Source organism: Haliaeetus leucocephalus, unplaced genomic scaffold (assembly GCF_000737465.1).
Source record: "Haliaeetus leucocephalus isolate CR32 unplaced genomic scaffold, Haliaeetus_leucocephalus-4.0 Scaffold0, whole genome shotgun sequence".
NCBI classification, from domain to species: Eukaryota; Metazoa; Chordata; class Aves; order Accipitriformes; family Accipitridae; genus Haliaeetus; species Haliaeetus leucocephalus.
In genome coordinates this window covers 19,224,752-19,247,470 of record NW_010972436.1, presented here as the reverse complement: position 1 = coordinate 19,247,470, position 22,719 = coordinate 19,224,752, and the positions used below count along the sequence as shown (strand labels likewise).

The 22,719-nt window shown below is 37.2% G+C and overlaps 1 protein-coding gene across 1 annotated transcript in view; it reads right to left on the bottom strand.

Moving 5' to 3' along the window:
- Window positions 1–896: 896 nt before the first annotated feature.
- The window catches only part of VIPR2 (vasoactive intestinal peptide receptor 2), a 58,720-nt gene continuing 36,897 nt past the window's right edge, over window positions 897–22,719 (bottom strand). The window contains exons 5-13 of the mRNA XM_010585714.1: window positions 22,290–22,387; window positions 17,735–17,876; window positions 14,642–14,792; window positions 13,651–13,711; window positions 12,215–12,284; window positions 6,819–6,910; window positions 3,431–3,560; window positions 3,303–3,344; window positions 897–1,608 (exon numbers count right to left, since the gene is read on the bottom strand). Coding sequence (XP_010584016.1) covers window positions 1,435–1,608; window positions 3,303–3,344; window positions 3,431–3,560; window positions 6,819–6,910; window positions 12,215–12,284; window positions 13,651–13,711; window positions 14,642–14,792; window positions 17,735–17,876; window positions 22,290–22,387 — 960 coding nt within the window. The 3' untranslated portion in view covers window positions 897–1,434. The remainder of the gene's footprint in view (window positions 1,609–3,302; window positions 3,345–3,430; window positions 3,561–6,818; window positions 6,911–12,214; window positions 12,285–13,650; window positions 13,712–14,641; window positions 14,793–17,734; window positions 17,877–22,289; window positions 22,388–22,719) is intronic.

Below are 22,719 nucleotides of genomic sequence, written 5' to 3'. Positions count from 1 at the left end.
ATGCCCTTGCTGCTGTTCTTCCCTTTCCCTGGCAATGTTATGGACCTTAGGTTCTGCTAGCTCCATACAATCTGTTATCTGAAATACCAGGGCAATTGCTTTTATGGATCAGAGGTACTCATGCAAATATATATTATTCCCACTTGCTATTTAGAGTGGACATGATTAAACATGACATGGGAAGTAAACATCATTGGGTTTATTTCTTTTAAAGAGTGCAAATGTTCTGTGTGTATTTATAAGAATCTGTCAGTTCTATGTCATTTTTTTTTTACAAAGTTTCTACATAAGAGGCTTGGCGCTGTTGAGAATTCCTTCTATTTATGCCTTTTATGGTAATTTTTAGGGATTCTGTCCAATTATTTTTGCTGGAGTCATGGTCAGGAGTAAATTTTAAATCAGCTCAGATGATAGCTACAGAATAGAATTAAGTTAAAAGAATTTACATTATTCCTTAAATGGTAGTTGTAACTTTATTGCAATATTCCTTGTTTTAGCTGCCAACTATGTAGTTCTAGAGACATATTTCAATGAAAATATTATATAAAAATGATATTTTCTATGGGTAATATGCTATCCAAGGCTGTTTATCCTATGCCAGACTGCTCTAGCAAAAAAGCACCTCTTCAGAAAATTGTTTAATAAAAGATCAACACAAATCTCTAATTTTAAACAGAAGAGAATAACTGGTGACTACAATAGCACTACTGGCAAATGCTGTTTTAATCAAAACTAGTACAGCAGCCTTTTCTGTATGGAGTGCAAAGGTAGCCCTACTTTCTGCACGTAAACATAAAACCAGGCACTTTTGAAAGGAAGAACAGGATTGGGATCAAACTGTGTAGAAAGTAATCTTTGAAATGTATACAATGAGCTGAGAAGTACTACGTTTTTTCCCTCTGTATAAATAACGTTAATGATTTCCTGGATTAGCACACTAAACTCCCAGTGCGGTTAATTATAGCCTTACATTTCTTTATTTTATTTTCCATAATTAGGAAAGAATTTCCTAATCCTTAAGGAAAGAAATGTTTCCTTAAGTATAAATAAAGTGTGAGAAATTTTCTTGCTTCCCATCTTAACCTTTTCAATATGTACCAAAGCAGTCTGCATTGAACAGGATACCATACATCTATCTTGTAGACTTGTCGGAGGGTAAAGGGACCATTACAGTAAATGAGTTTTTGAATAGTTACAGCTAGTAAACAGCAAGAGAACATCAGAATTAATATGAATACCATTAAAAAAACCCAGAAAGCATCCACGGGGCAGGTGTTTCTGCTACTAACTGGTTGGCTGCACAAACCAATTTCCCAAATACCAACATGTAGAAAAGCAAAGCACTAAACTGTACATTTTATAAAATATCACATCAAGCTGCATAATGAATGATATATCCCACAGTTTTTCATGTTTTGGGGGAACCTAGCTGATTTATATCATGGTGGTCTCTGTCTGCATAAATGACTGAGCCCTTGAATTCTGGTGGAGATGAGAAATGCTTTCTGATCCATTTCGAGAAATCGAAGAGCTGTGGAGTCCATAATCTCTGCCTGCTGTCTGCTTCCAGCACAAACTCCGCCATTTTCTTTTCAGCTCCCCTTGCACCTGTGTTAAAAACAAAATGCAGATGATGAGCTGAAAATGTTCTTTTATGTGAGGAACTTTTCTGCATTTATTTGCTGTCAGATGGGGACCTCTAGGAATAGAGTCATAGAATGGTTTGGGTTGGTAGGGACTTTTAAAGACCATTTAGTCCAACTTCCCTGCCACAGGCAGAGACACCTTCCACTAGACCAGGTTGCTCAAAGCCCCATCCAACCTGGCCTTGAACACTGCCAGGGATGGGGCATCCACAACCTCTCTGGGCAACCTCTTTCAGTGCCTCACCACCTTCACAGAAAAAATTTCTTCCTTACATGCAATCTAAATCTACCGTCTTTCAGTTTAAAGCCATTTCCCCTTGTCCCATCACTACATGCCCTTGTAAAGAGTCCCTCTCTAGCTTTCTTGTAGGTCCCTTTTAGGTACGGGAAGGCTGCTATAAGGTGTCCCTGGAGCCTTCTCTTCTACAGGCTGAACAATCCCAACTCTCTCAGCCTGTCTTCATAAGAGAGGTGTTCCAGCTCTCTGATAATTTTTGTGGCCCTCCTGTGGACTCACTCTAACAGGTCCATGTCACTCTTGTACTGTGGACAATCACCTCTCTCGACCTAGTGGCCATGCATCTTTTGATGCAGGATACAATTGGCTTTCTCAGCTGCAAGCACACGTTGCCGGCTCATGTCCGGTTTTTCATCCCCTAGTATCCCCAAGTCCTTCTCTGCAGGGCTGCTCTCAATCCATTCATCCCCCAGTCTGTATTGGTATTGGGGATTGCCCCAGCACAGGTGCAGGACCTTGCACTTCGCCTTGTTGAACCTCATGAGGTTTGCATGGGCCCACTCCTCAAAGCCTGTCAAGGGTCCCTCTGCATGGCATCCCTTCCCTCTAGAGTATCAAATCAGTTTTTACAAAGATTACAAAACTGAGGCAAAGACTGGGTCTGCACTGTCTGTAAGGAGATGCCCCAAGGCCTCTTTCAAAATCAGTTTTGTATCACTTGTGCTGCAACATTAGCTTTTGGTATCTAGCTATTAATCACACATACTTAAAGCATAGAATCAAATGATAGCCCAAAATCAGGCATCTCATGAATATCAAAGACCAGAATAGCACTCAGGAGACCTGAATGTCAATTCCCTGTGCAAGCAGGTGTCTTCTTCAGACAGATTCCTCCTGTCAGACTCTGCATGCTGTTTAATGTATATTCTACCTCGAAAAAATGGCTGACATCAAAAGGAATTCCTTGCATCTTCTTCAGTTGAGATTAGGAAAGCTGCTACATGCTGAGCATTCCTGAAAATCTGCTGCTGTTCTAGGGGTTAGATTCTGTCAGAAGATTACCCCTAAATACTTACTAAATGGTGTTTCAAGTTTTGGATACATTTCGAGACCTGTTGCACCTCACTTGCACAATCCACATTGCTTCTAACAGAGCTAGAATTAGATCACATTAAGTAACAGAAGACACACTTACTAACATCTTGGTTTGCAAGGTATTAGATTTCAAACAGGTCTTAACTCTTCACCCAAATACACTGATTTCTCCTGTTGCATAGAAACTGCCACATATATATTTTATAAATAGGAATGCAAACATCTTCTAAAATAGCTTCATGTTTCAGAGTGGAATTATAAGGGCACTTATACATTTGCTGAAAACAATATTTAACATCCTCAGTAGGAAAGGTGAGACTTACTTCACTGTTCAAAAAACAATACAGGACTGCAACAATCAACCCCTGGAAAGAGACAATATTCCTTAGTTAGTAGGCAGCACCAACCTAGGCCAATAAAACTTCTTTTGAATAAAAACTTTAAAATTTACCTGAAAAGATCCCAAACACAACTCAAAGATTATTTTATAAGTATGGGAACTGCGGTCAGGAAAGAGAGCAAACACTGTATAGTGAACTCCAAATAGTGGAATAAGCAACAATGTGGATTTTGCAAGTCTCCTGGGTAAATAAAAGAGAAAAAGCTGGAGTTTAATGATAAGCTCTTGTTTTACTAAGATAAGAACCTGATGCAATGTCATTTACATAAACATCATATGACTTCAGATTTATAAACAGTCTTATCAAGAGACATCTATTGCAAATTGTTTTCCTTTCAGTCTTGCTATGATATTAGGCACATAGTAACCTCATAAATTAAGGTGTGCAATTCCATGTAATACTTGATCTTGCTGATGTTGCATTCTTCCAAAAGCTGGTAAAAGGCTGCATGGCCTCTCTAAACCAAAAGACCCTTTTCCAGTTGCCCTCTGGACAGCAGCAGGGTGTGGGACCTGCCCACTGCTGTGTCTCTTTGACACACATCCAGTTCCCATCCTGGTTTCATGGCACAGTTTGAGGGTGGGGTCTTACTGTCTTACTCCACCGGACCCCATTCGACAAAGTGTCATGAGCTGCCATCAGATCTCTCAAGGTATTTTTTCCCTGGCATAAAGGCTTCAGAGTGGAAAGGAATAATGCCTTCCTGAAAAGTCACACTGACAGATCCTCTTGTATGGAAGGTAAAATCCCTCTTTTGAAATGAATTGATGTTAATTTCCTTTAAATTTGCAACTGTATGGTTACCCTGTACATTGCACATGCATAGTATGCAAACAGTACCTAGGAAATGTAATCCAGCATAATTTCAACTGTGAGATTTTCATAAGCAATTTCAGATTCACCCTCAAATACTAAAATCTCATAACTATACTGATGGTATTAAGCATATACCATTAACTAATTTTTAATGTTGTCAATTACATTTTAGCACAAGACACTACTGAAGTGAAGGAAGGAGAAATTTTAATTATTAAGGAAGAGCAGCTCTGACAAACTGCCTGTGAAACCACTGAAATGATGAATTGCTAATTATCCCTTATCTGTCACTTATTTCACTCTAATAACATCAGTTTTATATATTATACAGGGCTAGTCATGCATGATTATGGATGTCTGGTATCAGATAAAATTCAAGAAGTGATAATGTTGAGTCCCATAATTCATCACTGTCTTGATGAATGTAACTTGATTCAACAATGAAAGGATGCTGTTGTGAATTCACCTATTTTAACAGAAAAGTCAAGGTATTTCAAGCAGTTTTATTTTTTCTGTGTCAGTCTTCATGGCCTTCCTTTGTTCATAATGTCCCAGAAGCTGCATCTGTTTATGTGGAAATAATCAGTTCTGACAGCAAAGTCTCTCAAGAATAGTAAACCACTCATATCTAAAGGTGATACCAGTAAACTGGACAAATAGTATTTCCTTAGCAGAAGAAATTAATTTACAACTGCAGGAGATAACGATGGCAGCAAATTTCCTGGTTTCCCAAGTGAAACAGAAAACTGATTTTATTTGAATTTAACCTTACCCACTGCCGAAGTAAAATCAGCAGCAAAAAGGATGGAACCAGGTACAAGCAAGTGGGACAGAGGGAGGGAAGAAAAATGGTGACTTGCATGAGTATTATTCATTTTAGACTCCTATTTCACTTTCACTCCATGCTTGTTTTAATAATTTTTGTCTAGCAGATGTTACTTTCTCTATACTGCACTTACATTTTAGTGAAGGAAAAGGACAGACAAAATAGCTTTATTCTTCTCTGTATTTTAGAAAATACATTTGCATTTTGAAAAACAAGCCTTCCAGACCTTTAATTTGCTCTGTAGATGTGGTATTTCTTGAGGAGGTTAATCTACTGTTCCCATGGGTATTGGCTAAAGACCATCCAGTCCAAACTTAATCAGGTAATCAAATGCTAAAAGCAAAGAATTCACAGAGCTGAATAATGAAGGAAAAGGTTGCTATTAATGAACATTTTATACTATGAAGCGCTACAGTAAGCTGTGAAAAATGATGGGATTGATAGGAAGGGAATGCCTCATTCTCATAAAATACATAAAATACCACACGGAAACTAAGAAAAGTTCCTGTCACAAGAAGTAAACTTGAGGGGATTTCCTGCCCATAGGCCAGTCATTGTGCTAAATAATAATGTGGCAACTGCATAATTTCACCCAGGTTGGTTTGGTTCTCCTACCTGTTTAGTTAATTCAAGCAGCAAACACAAAAAAAGACCCTTGCAGCTCTATGAAGCAAAACCTTATGTCAATCTAGTTGTGTCACCTTTTCCGTGGCACATCAGAATTTTCCACTTTTTGCATCAAATGTGTCACCTTGTTTACAAAAGACAGAAGGTCCTAGTTCTCTTGGCTTTAAAGATATGCTTTACTTTAGCACACCATGTTTTATCTGCTTTTAGGACAGGAATTCAGTAATTTTTAAATGAACAAAAGGAGTTATCCAGGAGCACATGTTCAAAGACCACTTGCATTGTTCTGAATTTTCAGTGTTCGTGCTAGTTTTTGTCACTGAAATATCATATTAACATCCTGAAGTGTCAAACTCAGTGTCTATATCTGGGCTTTAAAATAACACCTACTACAACAGACCCTTGATTCTGGATTACAGTATTCAGCAGCTATTACAAGAAACAATAACTGATACGGCAATATAATAAAGAACAAATCCAATTTTAGCAATGTATTTAAGTTGCCCCCAACATTCCTTGATTCTAAAGCTGTGGAAACAATGGATGTTAGGATTCGATGTTCAAACCAAAACACAGAAGAAGAAGGCCTAAACAGAAATGAAGTTTGTCTAAATCAGAAACACTTGTTTTCCTCTAGAAAAATGAAGATGCTATTTTAAATCAACATAAAACTTTATATATCATTTTTTACTTTTTGGGAACAACATAACTTCTTTCAGTTCTTAAAATATATGTAAATATTACAACAAAAAGTATTTTAGAAATGAAAAATTAGAAGAAAATGTTTTTAAGGAGGTTGACACAAAGTGTTTTGATCTTGAAACCTTTGTTATGTTGAAATGAAATATTTATACATTAAAAGAAAGATATTACTCCCCATATTTTTTGTATCAGCATATTAATTCATGGATTAAACTCAAATTCAAGAATAGCTTGTTGTTCTTTATGAAATGCATTATTTTTTATTGAGTTTTCTGTCTGACAAAAAAAATTATGTTCAACTCTATTTCAGCATAGTGATAAGATCTTTGTTAAACCATATCTAAAAGTACTTCTGAATTAAATGTAACTATGGTATCACAGCAATTGTTGGTAGCAGGTTTCAGCAGAGGAAATCTTACAGACATTATTTTGGTTCTGCATATTAAATATCTAAATATATGACTCACTTGTACTGTGACTGGTCATTTCCTCCAACATCTGGAGATCTTAACTTCTGCAGTAAAATTCTTATAATACTAATGAAAAGTATAAAATTCACCTGCAAAGAAAACAAATATAATGGTGATTTCTGACTTCTCCACTCAGTATGGAGCACAAAGAAATGCTTATCAAGTCAGACAAATCAACTCAGCAGTGGGTGCTGTGTACCTCCTGCCAGAACACATCCAGCCCTACACTGTAAAACCTATTGTCTGTTTTCTACCTCGCTAGGTTTGTTACGTCCAGCGCACCTCTGCATGGCGACCAGTTCTAGTCTGGCTGGCAAAAGTCTCTGAAGCTGCCAGTTGTCAGAAATGCCCTCCTTCCAAAATCTCAGCTGAAGACAGGCTTCCTAGCAGGATAGGACATTGGATGTGATTTGGTGTAATCAAGCATTGTCCTAAATCATCATGTGGATTCATGACTGGAAGCCCAAAGGAAAATGTGAGTCCCATACACAGTTTTGACCCTCTCTTGCCTCTCGCCTTGACTTTTAATATTTTCTGTCTGAATTAGGGGAAGAGAAGATTTTTGCACAGGTGATCTGTCCACTCTAATCAAGCATAGAAAGGGCCTCTCACAAGTATCTGTCTCGGGTAGTGATGCAGACATTATCACTGAAGGAACTGAATCCTTGCACTTTAATTCTTGTGACAGCCCTCTGAGATAGAACAGTAGTATTATTTCATATAAAGGCACTTGCATAAAAAAAAGTTATGATCAGACCCCGATCAACCTAGCAATTGAAGTATAAAACTCAGTAGATCCTAAGTCTCACTCCCATTATTTCTTCATCCTTGGTTTTTGACATCTTGTGTTCACCAGCCCTTCTGGCGTCAGACTGTTTGGCGCGGTCTAGAAAACTGCACACTAAATATAGCATGCCCGTACTAAAGTGAGGGAACACTTGGAATCCACACCTTCACGGCAACAATGTGAGCTAAAATCTACAGCTACAGCTACATAAACAGCTGCATGAAATGCACACATTTTAGATGAAATCAACCTGGAGAAAAATTTCTATCACTGTGAAAATGAGCGTTTTATTGTTTTTAACTAATGCCATCCGAAAGGCCAAAATCAGGAGGTCGGGTACACAACCAGAGTGCCTTCCTCACGGCTATAAATCTTCAGTCTCTGCCTTGCTGTGTTGCTGTAACTCTTCTTTTTCCATTCTTAACAATTTGGCTGTATGCTTTTCCAAGTTCAATGAATTTCTGTGTCTTCTCTGACATACCCAGTACAATTTGTGATGTTAATAAATAAACCATGATCATAGCAACTACATGCCTCTCTGTATTTAATATTTTGTTTGAAATGACAGGTGAAGGAAAGTGACAGAAACTGACAGGGATTAAGTAAAAAATTAGGCAAATTATATCTAATATTTTTGAAAAAAGAAGAATAAAAAAGAAATGTTAAAAAAAATATAGGCCTTTACTGAATTTAACATACATTTTTCAGGCAGATGATGACTTAGAAGTTTTTCTTCATGCAAGTCTCCTATAAAGTAACAGGCAGAAGCCTGTTATTACTGACTGTAACTACAGACTTACCACAGCAGAGTGTACAAACCAAGGGATACACATTTAGTTTGCCATAGGCACTGAAGCCGGTATTAGTGGACAAGGAGACAGCTTCCATTTCATTGTGTATTTGTCAGCCACAAAATAGGAGAAGGAAAAATCTTTAGTTTGTATTTGCAAAGGGATTGGCAGAATAATTTCTTGTTCTTCACAGGCACCCCTAGTTTCTACTGTAACAGAATAAACTGTCATTCATTTGGTTTCTGAAGCATCAAACCACCTGCAAAACTACACTCAGGTGACTGACATTCGTGACTGACATTCATGTATTACTTTTATGTCTGTTTTCAAACACACACCTTTCTATCTTTAAGCACAATCTTGGGTTAATGAAAACCATACATTCTTGTCTGGAGTTTGTAACACTCCTTGGCACTACTGAACTTGTAAATCCAGCCAGCTGAAACTGGGTATTAAGATCTAAAGGTGGCAACTGCCACTGACTTACTACAGTGGAGCAAATGAATTTCTCTAAGATTATTATTGAATTGATCATTTGTTAAAATCCTTTAAAGTATATATCTGATTTAGAATAGCATGTTTCAATAAAATATGAAACAAGTACTGCCCTGGAATTTTACTTTTAGTATTGTAGCTTTTCAGTCCCATAAAATTGTTTGGGCATAATGTCTTTAAATAAACCAGAGTATGTATACTGTTCAATGAACATCCAAGAACAGGAACATGAGAAACTAATGTGAATGCAGAGAAACTGCAAGAAAGTGATGACAAATGATGCCTCTTTAGTGGAGTAACAGCAAGATGCTGCTGGTACTCGTTTCTACTGGTTGACTTCTTCTGACAATAAGTTTTTGAGTCTAAACATGTTGCCTGAGCATGTATCATTTAAACTGTCTTCATGTTGTTTCTTTCTTGCTGTTCAGTTCCTTACACTACCTGCAATGTGAGATAACAAGATGAACATTTCTGTTACTTTGATGTGACAGAAGTACTGTCTCCACCTGAACACCACTCCTTCCCAACTGAGAGCAGTTTATGCAAGTGGAAGTATGGAGAAGGCAGCTGTGGAGACATCTGCTAAATAGGGAATATGGGTAACACCACATTAACTCTTTGGAATAGTCACCCCCAATTAAATAACTCTGAAATTTGTACAGCATGAAGTGTGGAAGCCTGCCAAATAACTTTTCTCAAGCCAAAATTGTCAGAAGGAGATGCCAGGGAATGTTTCTGACACACTGAATTAACTGAAGCCATTCCCATTTTGAGAAGTGACTTCAGAACTTACTCTCACAATACTGTTTACTGTTGGATAATAACCTTATAGAAAGTATAATCTTCTAAGCAGTGAAAAAGTTTGGAGTTAACACAGAACTCAATGGAAGAGAGTGAATACGGCATGAAGACTGAGCAGACTTCCTGCTAAATCTAATGCAGTTAAACCATTGCTCCTCAAAACCTTTGCTTGATTTCCTCTGTCTTTCAAAAGCATATTCATGGCAACATTCTCACAATCAGACTCTTCTACTCTTCTTTTCTTCACACCTCCTCCTCCTCTTAAAGATTTTCAATATCAGCCATACTCTGGGCTTCCTTCGTGCCACTACATAAGACAGTCAGTGAGAGTTCTCAGCTTATGTGTTCTGCTCTCCTTTATTTTCCTGAAATTCAGCTTCTTTCAGAGTTTTCCTGTGTTCACCTCATTTGGTACTTACACAGATGTCCTTCCTACTACTGAAGCCATTTGTTATTGCTGGTCATCCTTGTCACCAATCTCTGTGAGTCTTCCAGTCTTCCTACATTCTCAAGCAGACTGAAGGCACTGTGTGAGTATGATGTAAGTACACCATACTTTATTGAGAAATATCATAACTCTCTCACAAGACCTATCCAAAGAACTTGCAATGCTCTATTTTCTTTGTTGAATGGCAGGCAGCATTGACCTCATTACTCAAAGATTTGAATCTTCAAATTCTATTTTTTCTAGAAGTTAACAGGAAATGTTGAGGCTTATCATGGTGCATGTATATTGAAAATTATGTTCTCATGGATGTAGTGGTTTTCACTCATCAATTACCAATTTTACATGACATTTCATCAGCTCCTCTTGCTCTGTGTATGCACGCTCTACTTTGCACAGTAGTAAGTTTGCATAGCATCGTAGCTGCCACAATGAATGTGCTGGTAGCTCGATGCTCCAACAAGATACGTTACTTATCCAGCAGGAGAGGGTGGGTATCACTGCTTTTATAACTCGTTTCACAGCTTAACTTCCCAAATGCAAAATGTAGTTGATCAAACAGCTGAAGAATCATCTAATTGGAGAAGTAAGTGGCTTCACACAATACACACTGCAGAATCACTTGGCCACCTTTAGTTGCTTACATCCCTAAAATGTGTTGTTTAAGAGAAGAAACATATCTGGAAGGAGGCAGCAGATCCTAAACATATGCACCTGGCAAGCCAAAAAAGGTCATTTGCAAAATGGTTCCCTGTGTCTTACAATCACTTTGTATCAAATTAGTAACAGAACCATTAAAAAAAAAAAGGAGAACGACTGCTCCTTTGCTTCAAACAGTGATTCTGTGTTTTATGATATACTTGCTGACTGACCAGTACTCCATTTTCTTAACTCACAACCATTTCCCAGTCTTTGCTAAGATCCAGGTGCAATCAAAGTATGCCAATGAGCACTTGGATAACTTCCATTTCCAGGTCTAGGACTTCTTTGGAGAAGCTCTGCTTTCTGGCACATGAAGTCTCAGCTGTCTACAAGGTGGGTGTTTAAATTGAACATCCAGACAACAGAATTTCATCTTTCTGTAAACACCAGGTGGTTTGTTTTGCTTTTATCTTTCAGCATATTTTTTCACTCTGGACCATCCCCCATTCTCCAGCTCCTTTGAGGTACACATATTCTCTTTATGCTGTAGTTCTGTTGCGTGTCCACTTCTTCGTATCATAAAACATCTTTTCTGTGAGTCCTTACCTTATGTCATTTCACACTCTGCTTTCTCTTTAAACGCTGTATAATTCACTCTGATGAAGATGATAAGAAGTTCTCTCAGAATGATTTTCAGCAGGCACAGATTGAAAGGCAAGCCCAAGCATCATGTGGACTCTTGAAATCTTGTGCAATCTAATAATGCCCTAATTTTTCTGACTAAAATGTTAAAAATAAAGCAAGTGTATCTGAAATGTATTAATTTGCATTGTGACTGTTTTCAGAAATGGACACATAACCATAGTATATTATGCCCAAAGTTAATTACACAATCATCACAGTGAACCAGAATTTTATTATGCTACTTCAGTAATTCTAATGAGTTCCACACAGGAAAAGCCCCATGAAACATTCTCAAATGGTATTCTTTTGCAAATAATTCATGTTCAATATATATTTCAGTAGGCTACCAATTAAAGAAAGATATACACAGCCATAGATTTTTATAGCTGCAATAATATCAGAGTCTCAATTGCAGGGCTATCTATTTACACGCAGAAATCAAATCTGCAATTCATTGAAAAGTGTAATTAGATTCTTGCTTCCCCCAGGCTCATAAACAGGAAAGATGTTAAAGAAAGAAAGAACAACATACAAACAAAACCAACTGCTCATTTAATAGGAGGCAGATAAATTTTGAAGGCAACAAATTTTAATGGCCTTGGCATCTGTTTAACATTTCTCCTACAGTGCAATTTCTTTTCATTAAAACAGAATTCTTGCCTATCTGTAACTAGCAGTAAAGAATAATGGCTATGTGCACTGCACAATGCTGAACTGATCTATAATTCATGCTTCAAAGTTTACTTACTATAATAGAAATTAAAATTGGTATTCGTATAACCCACCAGGGACCACCATGCTCATTTGTATCCCAGCAACTATAAAAAAAAAAAGAGGGAAAATGATGTTGACATTAATATCATCTGGCAAGCAAGACCTATGAGGAGAAGTATTTCTTATATACAAGTCAAAGCACACTAAAATAATACCTCAAATTCTAGCCTCGAATTTGGCATTCAATCTTTTTCTGCTTTTAATTTTACTTCCCTAGTTCTAATATGCATATTCAAATCAGCTAAAACATCAGGCACACTAGACTGTAATTAGACATCATGGAAGACATTGGCCTTTAGGGAAACCAAGCTTAGTTTCACTTTGTGTAAGGACACTTTTCCAATAAGCGCTTAGTTTCTCCAATAAGCACCAGCCTCTGGGTAGCAGGAAGATCTAAAGCAACTGACAGATACGACTGAAATGACATAATTCCTTGTGGGATATTTAGGTTACACACGGGCTAGAATTGGTTTAGGAAAATGGGAAACTGAACCTGAAACTTGTCTGAAAAACTGAAAATTTGGGTTTACTGTGGGCTCAGCACTTTTGGTCCAAATACTCTGAGAATAAGTGCTCTGAAAGATTAATCTTAAGCAAGGGCAATACCCTTCAGAGTTCCTCTAACTGTGATCATAATGACAAAGGAAAAAGTAGTTAGCCTTCGGTTTACATGTTAGTGGTCTTGCAAAGAAAACTTAGAAATTATGTAGGACATGATTTTTCAGTTTAATTACAGAATTGATTGAAAAATATTAGTCAGGTTGAAAAAAAAGACTCTGAAAACTGTTTGTCCCACTAGCTAGGAATGCTCTACCACTCCCTGGGGCCAGCAGGAGCAGCAAGTCTGATCTTCCTACAAAATTCTTATCTCAGTTCCCCTTTCCATGCCAGGAGCCAGGCGTAGCTCTAGTTAGCAATAGTTTTACCTGACTACATGCATCTTACATATGTTTACATCAGATTGCTTCACTTCTGGGAATGTAACTTAGATATACCCAAAGTTATCTAGATTTCAATCTTTTGAGTTGCTAGTTAGCAAATTAGAATGCCCAGCATCTTACTTGCACTGTATTGCAGCACTGAACCCAAGGACCCCCCACTGCCATTTTAAGTGTTATTTTGACTTCCAAAGCAGGCAGTGCTAAATGTGGGTCTCAAGGGGTAATGTTAGTCATAACCTATTTCCTGTCCTCTCCTGCCCTTAGAGTTTTTCAAATAAACAGTAAGCATAAACAGCATGATGAAGAGCTCCTAAACACCTGTCCCTTTATTGCCATATCTGAAATTTCAGTCCTGTGCTCATCCCCTTCAGAACAGCAAACTGCCTTTGTGTGAACACCACCATATCCAAGGCAAGGATTGTACTGGCACAGTTGAAGGCTTTAAGCTTTCTCTCCCCGACACACTTACCCAGTGTCCTCTAAGATGATCCTTGTCACTGTCCACGTAATAATGAATATGGTAGGAATTCCTGAAAAATCCCAAAGAGGTTTAGAGGATGATCACAAAAATGTAAGTCCACACACACACACACACAAAAAGTTGTTCAGCCTGCTAGTTACCAATTATTCCCCAAATATACAGCATAGAGTAAACAAACAGTTTAGTGAATGGAGGGAGAGGCCCATCTGATGAGCTATATGATGTAAGCAATGTAGGGACCGCAGGGAAGTGGATTTATTTCTTAAAAAATGCAGCCATAATAACTAACACAAAGAACATGCCTTTATTAGTTTTTTCCAAGCTGTCAGAGTGACCTAAAGGGAGGGAGACAGATATATGTAATGCATTCCCAATGCACTTCCAAGGACTACAATATAAAACCAAAGTGTAAATCATTTCATAAGGAACCATTCCCACACACTGGTTTGTTCCCATTTCCCAGCAATACCTAAATGTTTTATGACCACCTATTACTGGAAGCTTTAAAGTGCTCCATATAAATATCATTGTACTTTCTGGAAATGAAAGGAATTAATGTATTTAAAACCAGACAGACAATATTATTGGGCTTTTCAAAAAGGCAAATAACATAGCATAGCCTGTGGCTGTGCAGCTAAACTTTCTTTTTCCTCCCAAATTAGGACAGCATGAATCATATGTTTTGCAGTGGCAGTCCTTGAACCATCCTATATCCTGAACAACCCCCGGGCGTTGTGCAGATTGGCACAGGTCAGAGCCATGCCAAGGAGCAAGCTAGCAGTTATACTTTAGCAGTTTTGTGCCTGCTCTCTCCCATGGTACAGCGGCTGTAACCTATGCTGGACCTGAATTGAGGAACTAGTGAGTCTGAGGAGTCATCCAACAGAAACAGCGTGACTGCCTTGGTATGAAATACTGAACCTGACTAATACATACATACAGAAAAAAGAATATTATTGGAAGATGTTGAAGTTCTTACCCCATCCAATCAGCAGGTAGATTGTGAAGTGTCTGTTGGGGGAGAATATTAGCACAAGGAGGATGTGGAGGTAAAGTCCTTCAACTAAGAGCCAGTAAAAGTTTGCCATAACACCATAGTGAAAAAACACCAAAATAGCCTTGCAGCCCACCTGAAATATAAGAACAGGGATCAAAGTTGTTGCAGGAAAAATGCTGTATTATTCTGTTATTAATATATCCTGTATGTCTTAACTCTGCATGTAATACTAGTAATCCAGGTCCAGTAGAATTTTTTTTTTCAGTCAAGCAAATTGAGACATTGTAAATGTTACTGTATACATAAAAAGAAAATTAATTACAAATAATTATTTAGATGGCTCTCATAGCAAATTCACTCAGAAATTTTGAAAACTTCATAGCATAAATATTGTAAAAGGTGGTGGTTATCAATCAATGCACACATTTGCAATAGTTAGTTAATGAATGGCTATTAGATTAAATGACCATCTACTAGGTGGCTAATAAATATACTAAAATCCCAGCTGGCTTCCTAACATTGTAAAAATTAACAAAGTAACTGCTTTATGAATTTTTCAAGGCTAAACAGGAGTGAAAAATAAAACTTTACATGATAAATACTCTAAGCAGAGTTAGAAGAAAAAGTTGACTGGACTTTTAAAAATTATTTTTTCCCTTTAGAAAATGCTTTAGTGTTTCTTAATTAACAAAATACATAAGCATGTGTCATAAAATGAAGTCCCAATATACTTATAGTCTGTGTGCTGCTCTTCAGAATTAATTTTCAGATGTCTGTGCTGCTGCTGTTTCACAGTGCTGGCTGCTGTTACTTTGGTACTTCCCAGCAGCAATCTGGGATATGAGAATTGAACATAAAAATGTTTCTGCTGAGACTGAGCTGAGAAATGTGATGATATGGTGAATGTAACAGACTAAACAAAATGGACTAAATATGGCCTGCTTTACTCCATTCCCCATTTTAAATACTCTTCATACCTCCACTGTTTCTGTTAAATTTCCAAGTACACCAAATACCTAAGTAGGTAACTTACTCATTTAGAGACTGGTTCCTCTGTCTAAACATAGTTGTCTATGATGAAGTGAGATGCCCTCAGGGACCACAGTCACCAGCTGCTAAGCCAGAAAGGCACAGACCTCCTAGAGATACTTCTTTGTATCCATCAGTCCCTTGTGGTGTCTCAGATATCTCAGCGCATCCCAAGTAATATACATGCCTATATTTATGCCTGTGTACATGCCTATATAGACAACTAAGTAAGAGCCCAAAGGCTTGAATTCATTTCAACTAACTTTAGCTGCCTACAAGTAAGGTTTCTGGTGAAAGCTAGCCATGTACTAGCCAACTAGCTCCTTATACAGCTCATGAAGAGAGGCAGGCATGTCCAGAGAAAGTCTTAAAGCAGATTAGGTAAACTGTTCAGTAAGAAAGACAGAAGCCCAGAGAAACAGCTTAATTCAGTCATCTCGTTGGTAAGACTAATTTTACCTCTGGACTTTGTATCCACTGAAGGAATATCAATTGCAGACCAGTAATGGGCCAGAAAATTTAACATGGAGAAAATTAAACATTTCAAAATGCAAGCTGAAATTTGCTTTTATGCTTATGACTACTTACAACCAGATTAGCAGTCAAAGTCTAAAATTTTTGTAATCTCTTTTAAATTCCAATACTCTCCTGCATTATATTCTCAATTTATGTATCAGAACCTCGCATCAAAATATCTGCCCTTCCTCCTGCAGCTAATCCTATATCAGGTGTATTACCAGCTGCTGAAGAGCAAAGGTATCTGTCAGTAAAGAGTTAGCCAAAATTATGCTTGTGTGTCATTAAGATCCAGGACCTACTTACACTGCATTTCGAATTGTGTGCTTTTAGACTTCTGTGAGTGCAGCAGAACTGTGGAACATCACACATGTGTGACAAAAGGGGCAAACCCCACATGCTGTTACGTAAGAAAGGTAGCATCCAGCCAATGCAAGACAAAACAGCCTTGCCATGCTGGTGTCAGGTCATCCCACATATAATGCAACAGAAATTACTCAACAGTCCACAAAACCGGACATGTTCAAATATGAAAGTATGAGGCTTTGCAGCTAAGAACAAGTGCAGAATAAAAGAAATTGCAGAAATCAAGTAGTATTTTGAGAGTCCATTGACTAATCTTTCAAGGACTTAAGAACTTTTGATTACCCCTGTCAGTCTGCCTACTAACTACTTTGCCTACTTTGGGTCTACTAACTCAGAGCCTATTTATCCTCATTAGAAATATCTCAGATTACAAATTCATACATACAGCTTGGTAGTCACTGCTAAGAACTTTATGCTTTGGGACAATAGGGCTTCATCAATATAAAAGTATCTTCCTTCCATTTTTTTTTCTCACAAGCTTAAACTGTAGTAAATTAAATTCAGAAGGTATTCAGCAATATTTGTAGGGTTCTTCTGCAGCACTTTTGACTGAAACAACAGAAGCAGACAACAGGGAATACCATACAGCGGTCAGCCTTTTAACAGCAAGACTTGAGATTTTTTTAACTCCTGTGCATGAAAATTCAGGAAGCATATCAGCTTGCCAAGAATGCAGATGACACTTCTGTCATAGCCAGAAAGTACAGAGGAGTTAATAAAGACAACTCCTGCAAATATTTAATTCCCTGCCTCATTTCCCTCCCTCCATTGATACCTGTCCAATTCCTGGACCCCTGATAAAGCTGCTGGAACATTTCTAGATGATCTGCCTTTAATCGTTCCCACCTGATGGCACTCCTGTTTGTCTTAAACTCTCCCAGCTGATTAATGCTGTGGCCATATTTATTCTGAGCTATAGCTGGTCATGATCTGTTTTGGCAGATGACATGTTGTGCCTTCATGGACATGCAAAACAACATTAACTTCTCTTACTTGTGCTGCAACCTTTTTTCTCTGGCTACTTCTAATAGACCATTTTGCTAGTCATGATATTCTCTACCTGTCTACACCGACAGTCTGGTATTCCTAAATATTTAAAAGGAAGAGGGAGGAATATTCAGTGACACAATAGTATTATACCAGCTAGCAAATGAGGTTTATTACCCATGAGGTTTGATCCTCCGGACAGTGAGCTGTGTTGGAGCTGGAATAGAGAGTATCATCCTTGACTAAAACAGAGATTGCTCTTAGAATGAACGAGAGGAACAGGTTCAGATGGATGTAGTTCCGAGTACAATGAAGTTTTCTAAGAAGAGATTTAAAACCAGGCATTTTAGATTTTGAGACAGAAAGCTTTTGAACAGACTTCTATTACTCTCTGGGCATTTCTTAGTAATATGAACCTTCAGTAAGAGCCTACCCTTTCCTCCATCATATTGTCAGTGCTGCCTTGCTCTTTTCATTTATCATCATCATCATCATACTCATCATCATCATCATTATATGCTGTCCAAAATATACAAATAAAGTATCCCTTACTCCTTTTCAGTATCACAGACCAAAAGATCCCAGTGATATTTATCCCAACTTTAACATAAGCTGACAATAAACATAGATTATTACATCCTTCTGTGTGTGCAGTCATCCCAGTGTTTTTCTTGCAAATAAAACTTTGATTATCCTGGATATATGTCAGACATGGTCTCACCTATTATTTTCTGCTTTAATTTTTTATTTAACTCCTGCATTTTGCTATGTAGTGGCTTTTCATCCTATGTGAGTGTATGCAGGAACCATTAAAAAATGCATTCAAAACTTTAGATCGCCTATCCTTTCTATCCAGTGAAACACAAAACTTCTCTTCTTTAGTCCAGCAGCCATGTGAAAGCCTGACAAACAAATGACAAACTGAATATTCCAAGTAAGTGAATGAGTGCTCAGGGGAAGCAAGTTATAAGTTGAGGGTTTTTCACTTAATAGACATTCCCTTCAAGATCTTGCCATTTAGCAAAAAGTTTTTCTAGCAAATCCCCAGAAACCAACTGCTAAAGGTTTTTTTGGTCAAAACCAGCACCTTGAACTGCACCTGGAAATAAGCCAGAAGCCAGGGCATTTTAGCAAATACAAGCAATGAAAGAATGAAGATGCAATAGGACGTTACGGTAGTGTGCAGTGGTAGCTTCCAAGTAGTCTTCACATTTTGATTTTTACCGAAGAACACTAAATAATCCATTCTGAAAGATTAAAGCAAGGATAGTTACAGTGAGTGTAGGGAAATAAATAACAGATCCACCTTGCTAGCCCCCAGTTTAGCAAAGGATGTAGTATCAGGCTGAACTTAAAGCAGTTGTCAAAAATGCAGTGATTTCTGTGGCTATGAATGTCCTTTGCTGAAACAGGTTCTGAGAAAAACTTAAATACCACTCTTACGTTGGACTGCATCGCATATTCCTATGGAATTCAGAGATACATGCAAGCTGCAAATGGGAGGAAAAGATTTTTCTTGAGTAACTAATTTAGATGATTAGTTCTTCATCCCATTTAGTAGCTGAAATAATAAATGTTGGATATATACAAGACTGTCAAACCAACATTCTGGAGGTAGTGGGCAGGAAAGTATTTTTATTTGAGATATGTATGATGGTTCAGAATAACAAAGAAATGCTGTTCTTTAACAATGAAACAAAAGCTATCATGCTTATTCCTTTGATATGACTCATGATACAAAACTACCATATGAGGAACATTTACAGACAGAGCACACCTTAGAGAAATGATGGAGATTCACATTTTTCTCCTTTGTAAGAAACAGATGTCAGAGAAACAGACATTTTTTTGGAAGGTTTTGTTATACAGGAGTAAGCCCAAAGAAGTATAGTTAAGATCTATAGTAAGATCTAGAATATCAAGTGCTACGCAGAAATATGTTGTTCAATTTATTTTCACTCTGAGTTGGAACAAACCAACCTTTTTAAAATATCCAAAAAATATTTTTTATTTTTAATCATTTTTATTTCTACTTTTTCAAAACTTCATGATTTATTAAAACTCAGACATTCAAAATGAAGAAATAGAAACTTGCATTCTAAGAAGGGTAAAGCAACGTCTTTTGACTAAATCAAAATTATTAGCTTTGCTGTTTATAAATTAAGTTTGCAGAAGCAAGAATGTGCCTGACAAACTGGCACCCTCCAACAGGAAAATATTGTGCCCGAAAGTTACCAATTAGCTTTAATTATAGTAAGTACACAGTGTATTATGTGGAGAGTGGCACCATAGTAACTTGAAAAATGCTGTCAGCTTAGTCTGGCAAGGTATTTACAGATATTCATGTTTTATGTCTTTGTTTTGAGATTAAAAGATTAGCCAAATATAAAATCCTTTCCTTTTACAATGCTTCTAAATGTGTCCTTTACAGATATTAATAATGGGGACCCATATAATGTTTCTGTAAAGATTAAAATCAAGTCCAGTTCTTTGGAAGAAATGCAAAACAGAATATTGCAGCTGCATGGAAACTTTCAGAAACAACTCTCCTTTCCCCACCCAACAGTTCTGCCTTTCATGTGCTTATAGCTGATATTGTGAACAACTGCAAAGCCCTGAGGCTGTATCTGTTCTGCCAGACAGTATATAACAACATATAATGGACTGCAGAAGTCAAGTCGTAATACTTAAAAAACAATTTCCACTTCCTTGTCTTGAACACATTACCTACAATTCAATTAAACTCCACGTTATTCCATGCTTTCTTTCATTAAAAGTACTGCACATATTCAGGATTAAATGCAGTATAATTTGAAGCTTACAGATACAAATCCAGCAATGCACAATTTTAATAATCTCTCATGTTACTAGTATCCAGAGTTCAATTCCTAATCCTGCTGGATGAAGTCAGGATTTTGACAACCCTACTGCGTTAGTAACTTCTGATTTTTAACTCACTACTTAACTACTAAATCTCCTTTAGTTTCACTTAGAAGAGTTGTTTTTTGCTCTCCTTTTAAACACAGCAAGGTGAATGTTTGCTGGTTACATTCAAAGGTGAATGTGTTTCAGGGGTGAGTGACTGATCTTTATAAACAGTATATTGACATTCTCTATAAAGAATCCCGGGACCTTTCAGGGCAAACTATGTTTCTTCGACAGCAGGTGTTACCAGCTGAGTAGCGAAAAGTTAAAACTTACAGAAACATTCTTATTTTCCAAACTCTGTCCTTAAAAATGACCATAATGTATGGGATGCCCCACAACATGTCTGAGAGATGAACAGACATACACACACAGCCATTTGCATTCACTTCTATTATTGGTAATTTGCAATTGCTTCAACTGCAGCCTTCTGTAATAACTGGCTGCTTGCTATGTGTTTGGGAAACTATATATTGAAAAGGGTATTTTTACAACTTATTTGGGTTCCTAATTCAACTCACTAGGTTAGGAGGCCCCTACGGTCCCTGTAGATAACAGAAAAACAGGCTTCTTTGGGGGGAGACTTAGAAGACCTTATGTTCCCCCTGAAAAAGAGCCTGGGTCCTCCCACTGACTCAACAGAGAGATTGGGGAATTCTCAACTTGGATATTTAAACTGAAGTTGAAGGTTTTGTGTACATCTCTGAAATTCTTTATCTGTTTGTTGTAACTGACTTCTGGTGATGGACAACATTCAGATGTCTATAACACACTGTCTTAAATGTGTTATTAGGTTTTAGCAGTTTTGAAAATGCACAATCTGCCTGTAGCATTTGCTGGTAGAAAGAAGATAACCATGAGTGACTTGATTAATTTTCTTCAAAGATATTCCAAAATATAATTATGGGAGATGTATCTGCTCTGAATAGTCTCTGAATATTTAAATATTCAGAAAATTTGATGGCAGACTAAAAGGCTTAAGAACTCGCCATAGGAATAGTTCATCAGAGGAATGAGGCTCTGACAAACAACATGCTGTCCTCTACAAATTACATGTACTTCTTTTCTACCAAATCTGAGAGATGCATTTTCTTGTTTTTCTTGGTGCAGAGTGGAATGGAAAAGTTGTGTGAAGTTTATGATGGAGAATATAAAGGCTATTCTATTCGACGGGAAGAAGTGAACTATAAAGGCATGAAGGTGGAGAGACTGAGAAAAGCTATGATACTGATAATACCACTTTGCAATTTCTTTTACCAGTTGGAGATTGCTTTCAGTCTCAGATAACTCCCAGAAATTAGGCAAAAACAACAGACTGTACTGCCTTTCCTAACACTGCCCAACAAAAACACTGCACACCCAGCACTACCCTTCAGCATAATTATCCATACCTTGACAACCCCACTTGGAGAAATTAATGATTACCTTCAATTATAGTACCCCTGGAGACCACTCAGAAGCTTCTGCAAAATATGGCTGCCCACTTGTCCAGTGTTGAGACCAGCATCCTACTAATTTTCAAGAGCAATTCAAGGTGATTTAAACAATCAAATAGAAAATGCTTTATATAATCCATTCCTAAATGACTATTCTTTCTTATATGGGCTGTAATGTCTGTAAATTCATAAAGTGCTTTGAAATTTTTTAATATGACTGGTGCTAGCAAAAATGAAGTTAGCATTACATTATTATCAGCTGTTTAATTGAGAAAAGTGTAAAACCAATGCATTTTCTAAGTATCTGAGCAATCAGACAACAGTTAAAACCATCTTATCATTACTCATACTTACTTATGAAAAATACATACCTGAAAAGGCAAAGAATTATACTTCCTGTAGTAAGAGCAATGAGAGATACGCTGTGTCCAAGGGTATAAATTGCCTTCACTATTACATAGAAGTTGACCTGCACAGAACAATATATATGCAGAAACCACTTACTGATATATAAAATTGACTATGAAATGATAAATTTTTCCATTAAATAGCTCTGAAGGCTAAATAAATAGCATTATTTTCACTCTTTGCTCTACAGTATGTGATAAGAATGTTATATCTTTATTACAACATATTTCTGCAATGCAACATCTCAAGCCAATTGACCTCAGTAGAAAATTCAGCCTCAGGAACTCAAAACTTAAACACACAAGCTGGTACAATTTCAGCTGATTATCCCATGTCAATGAGGTCAAAGAAAGTATCAGATTCATGAACTTCCATAAACACAATCAAACTGTG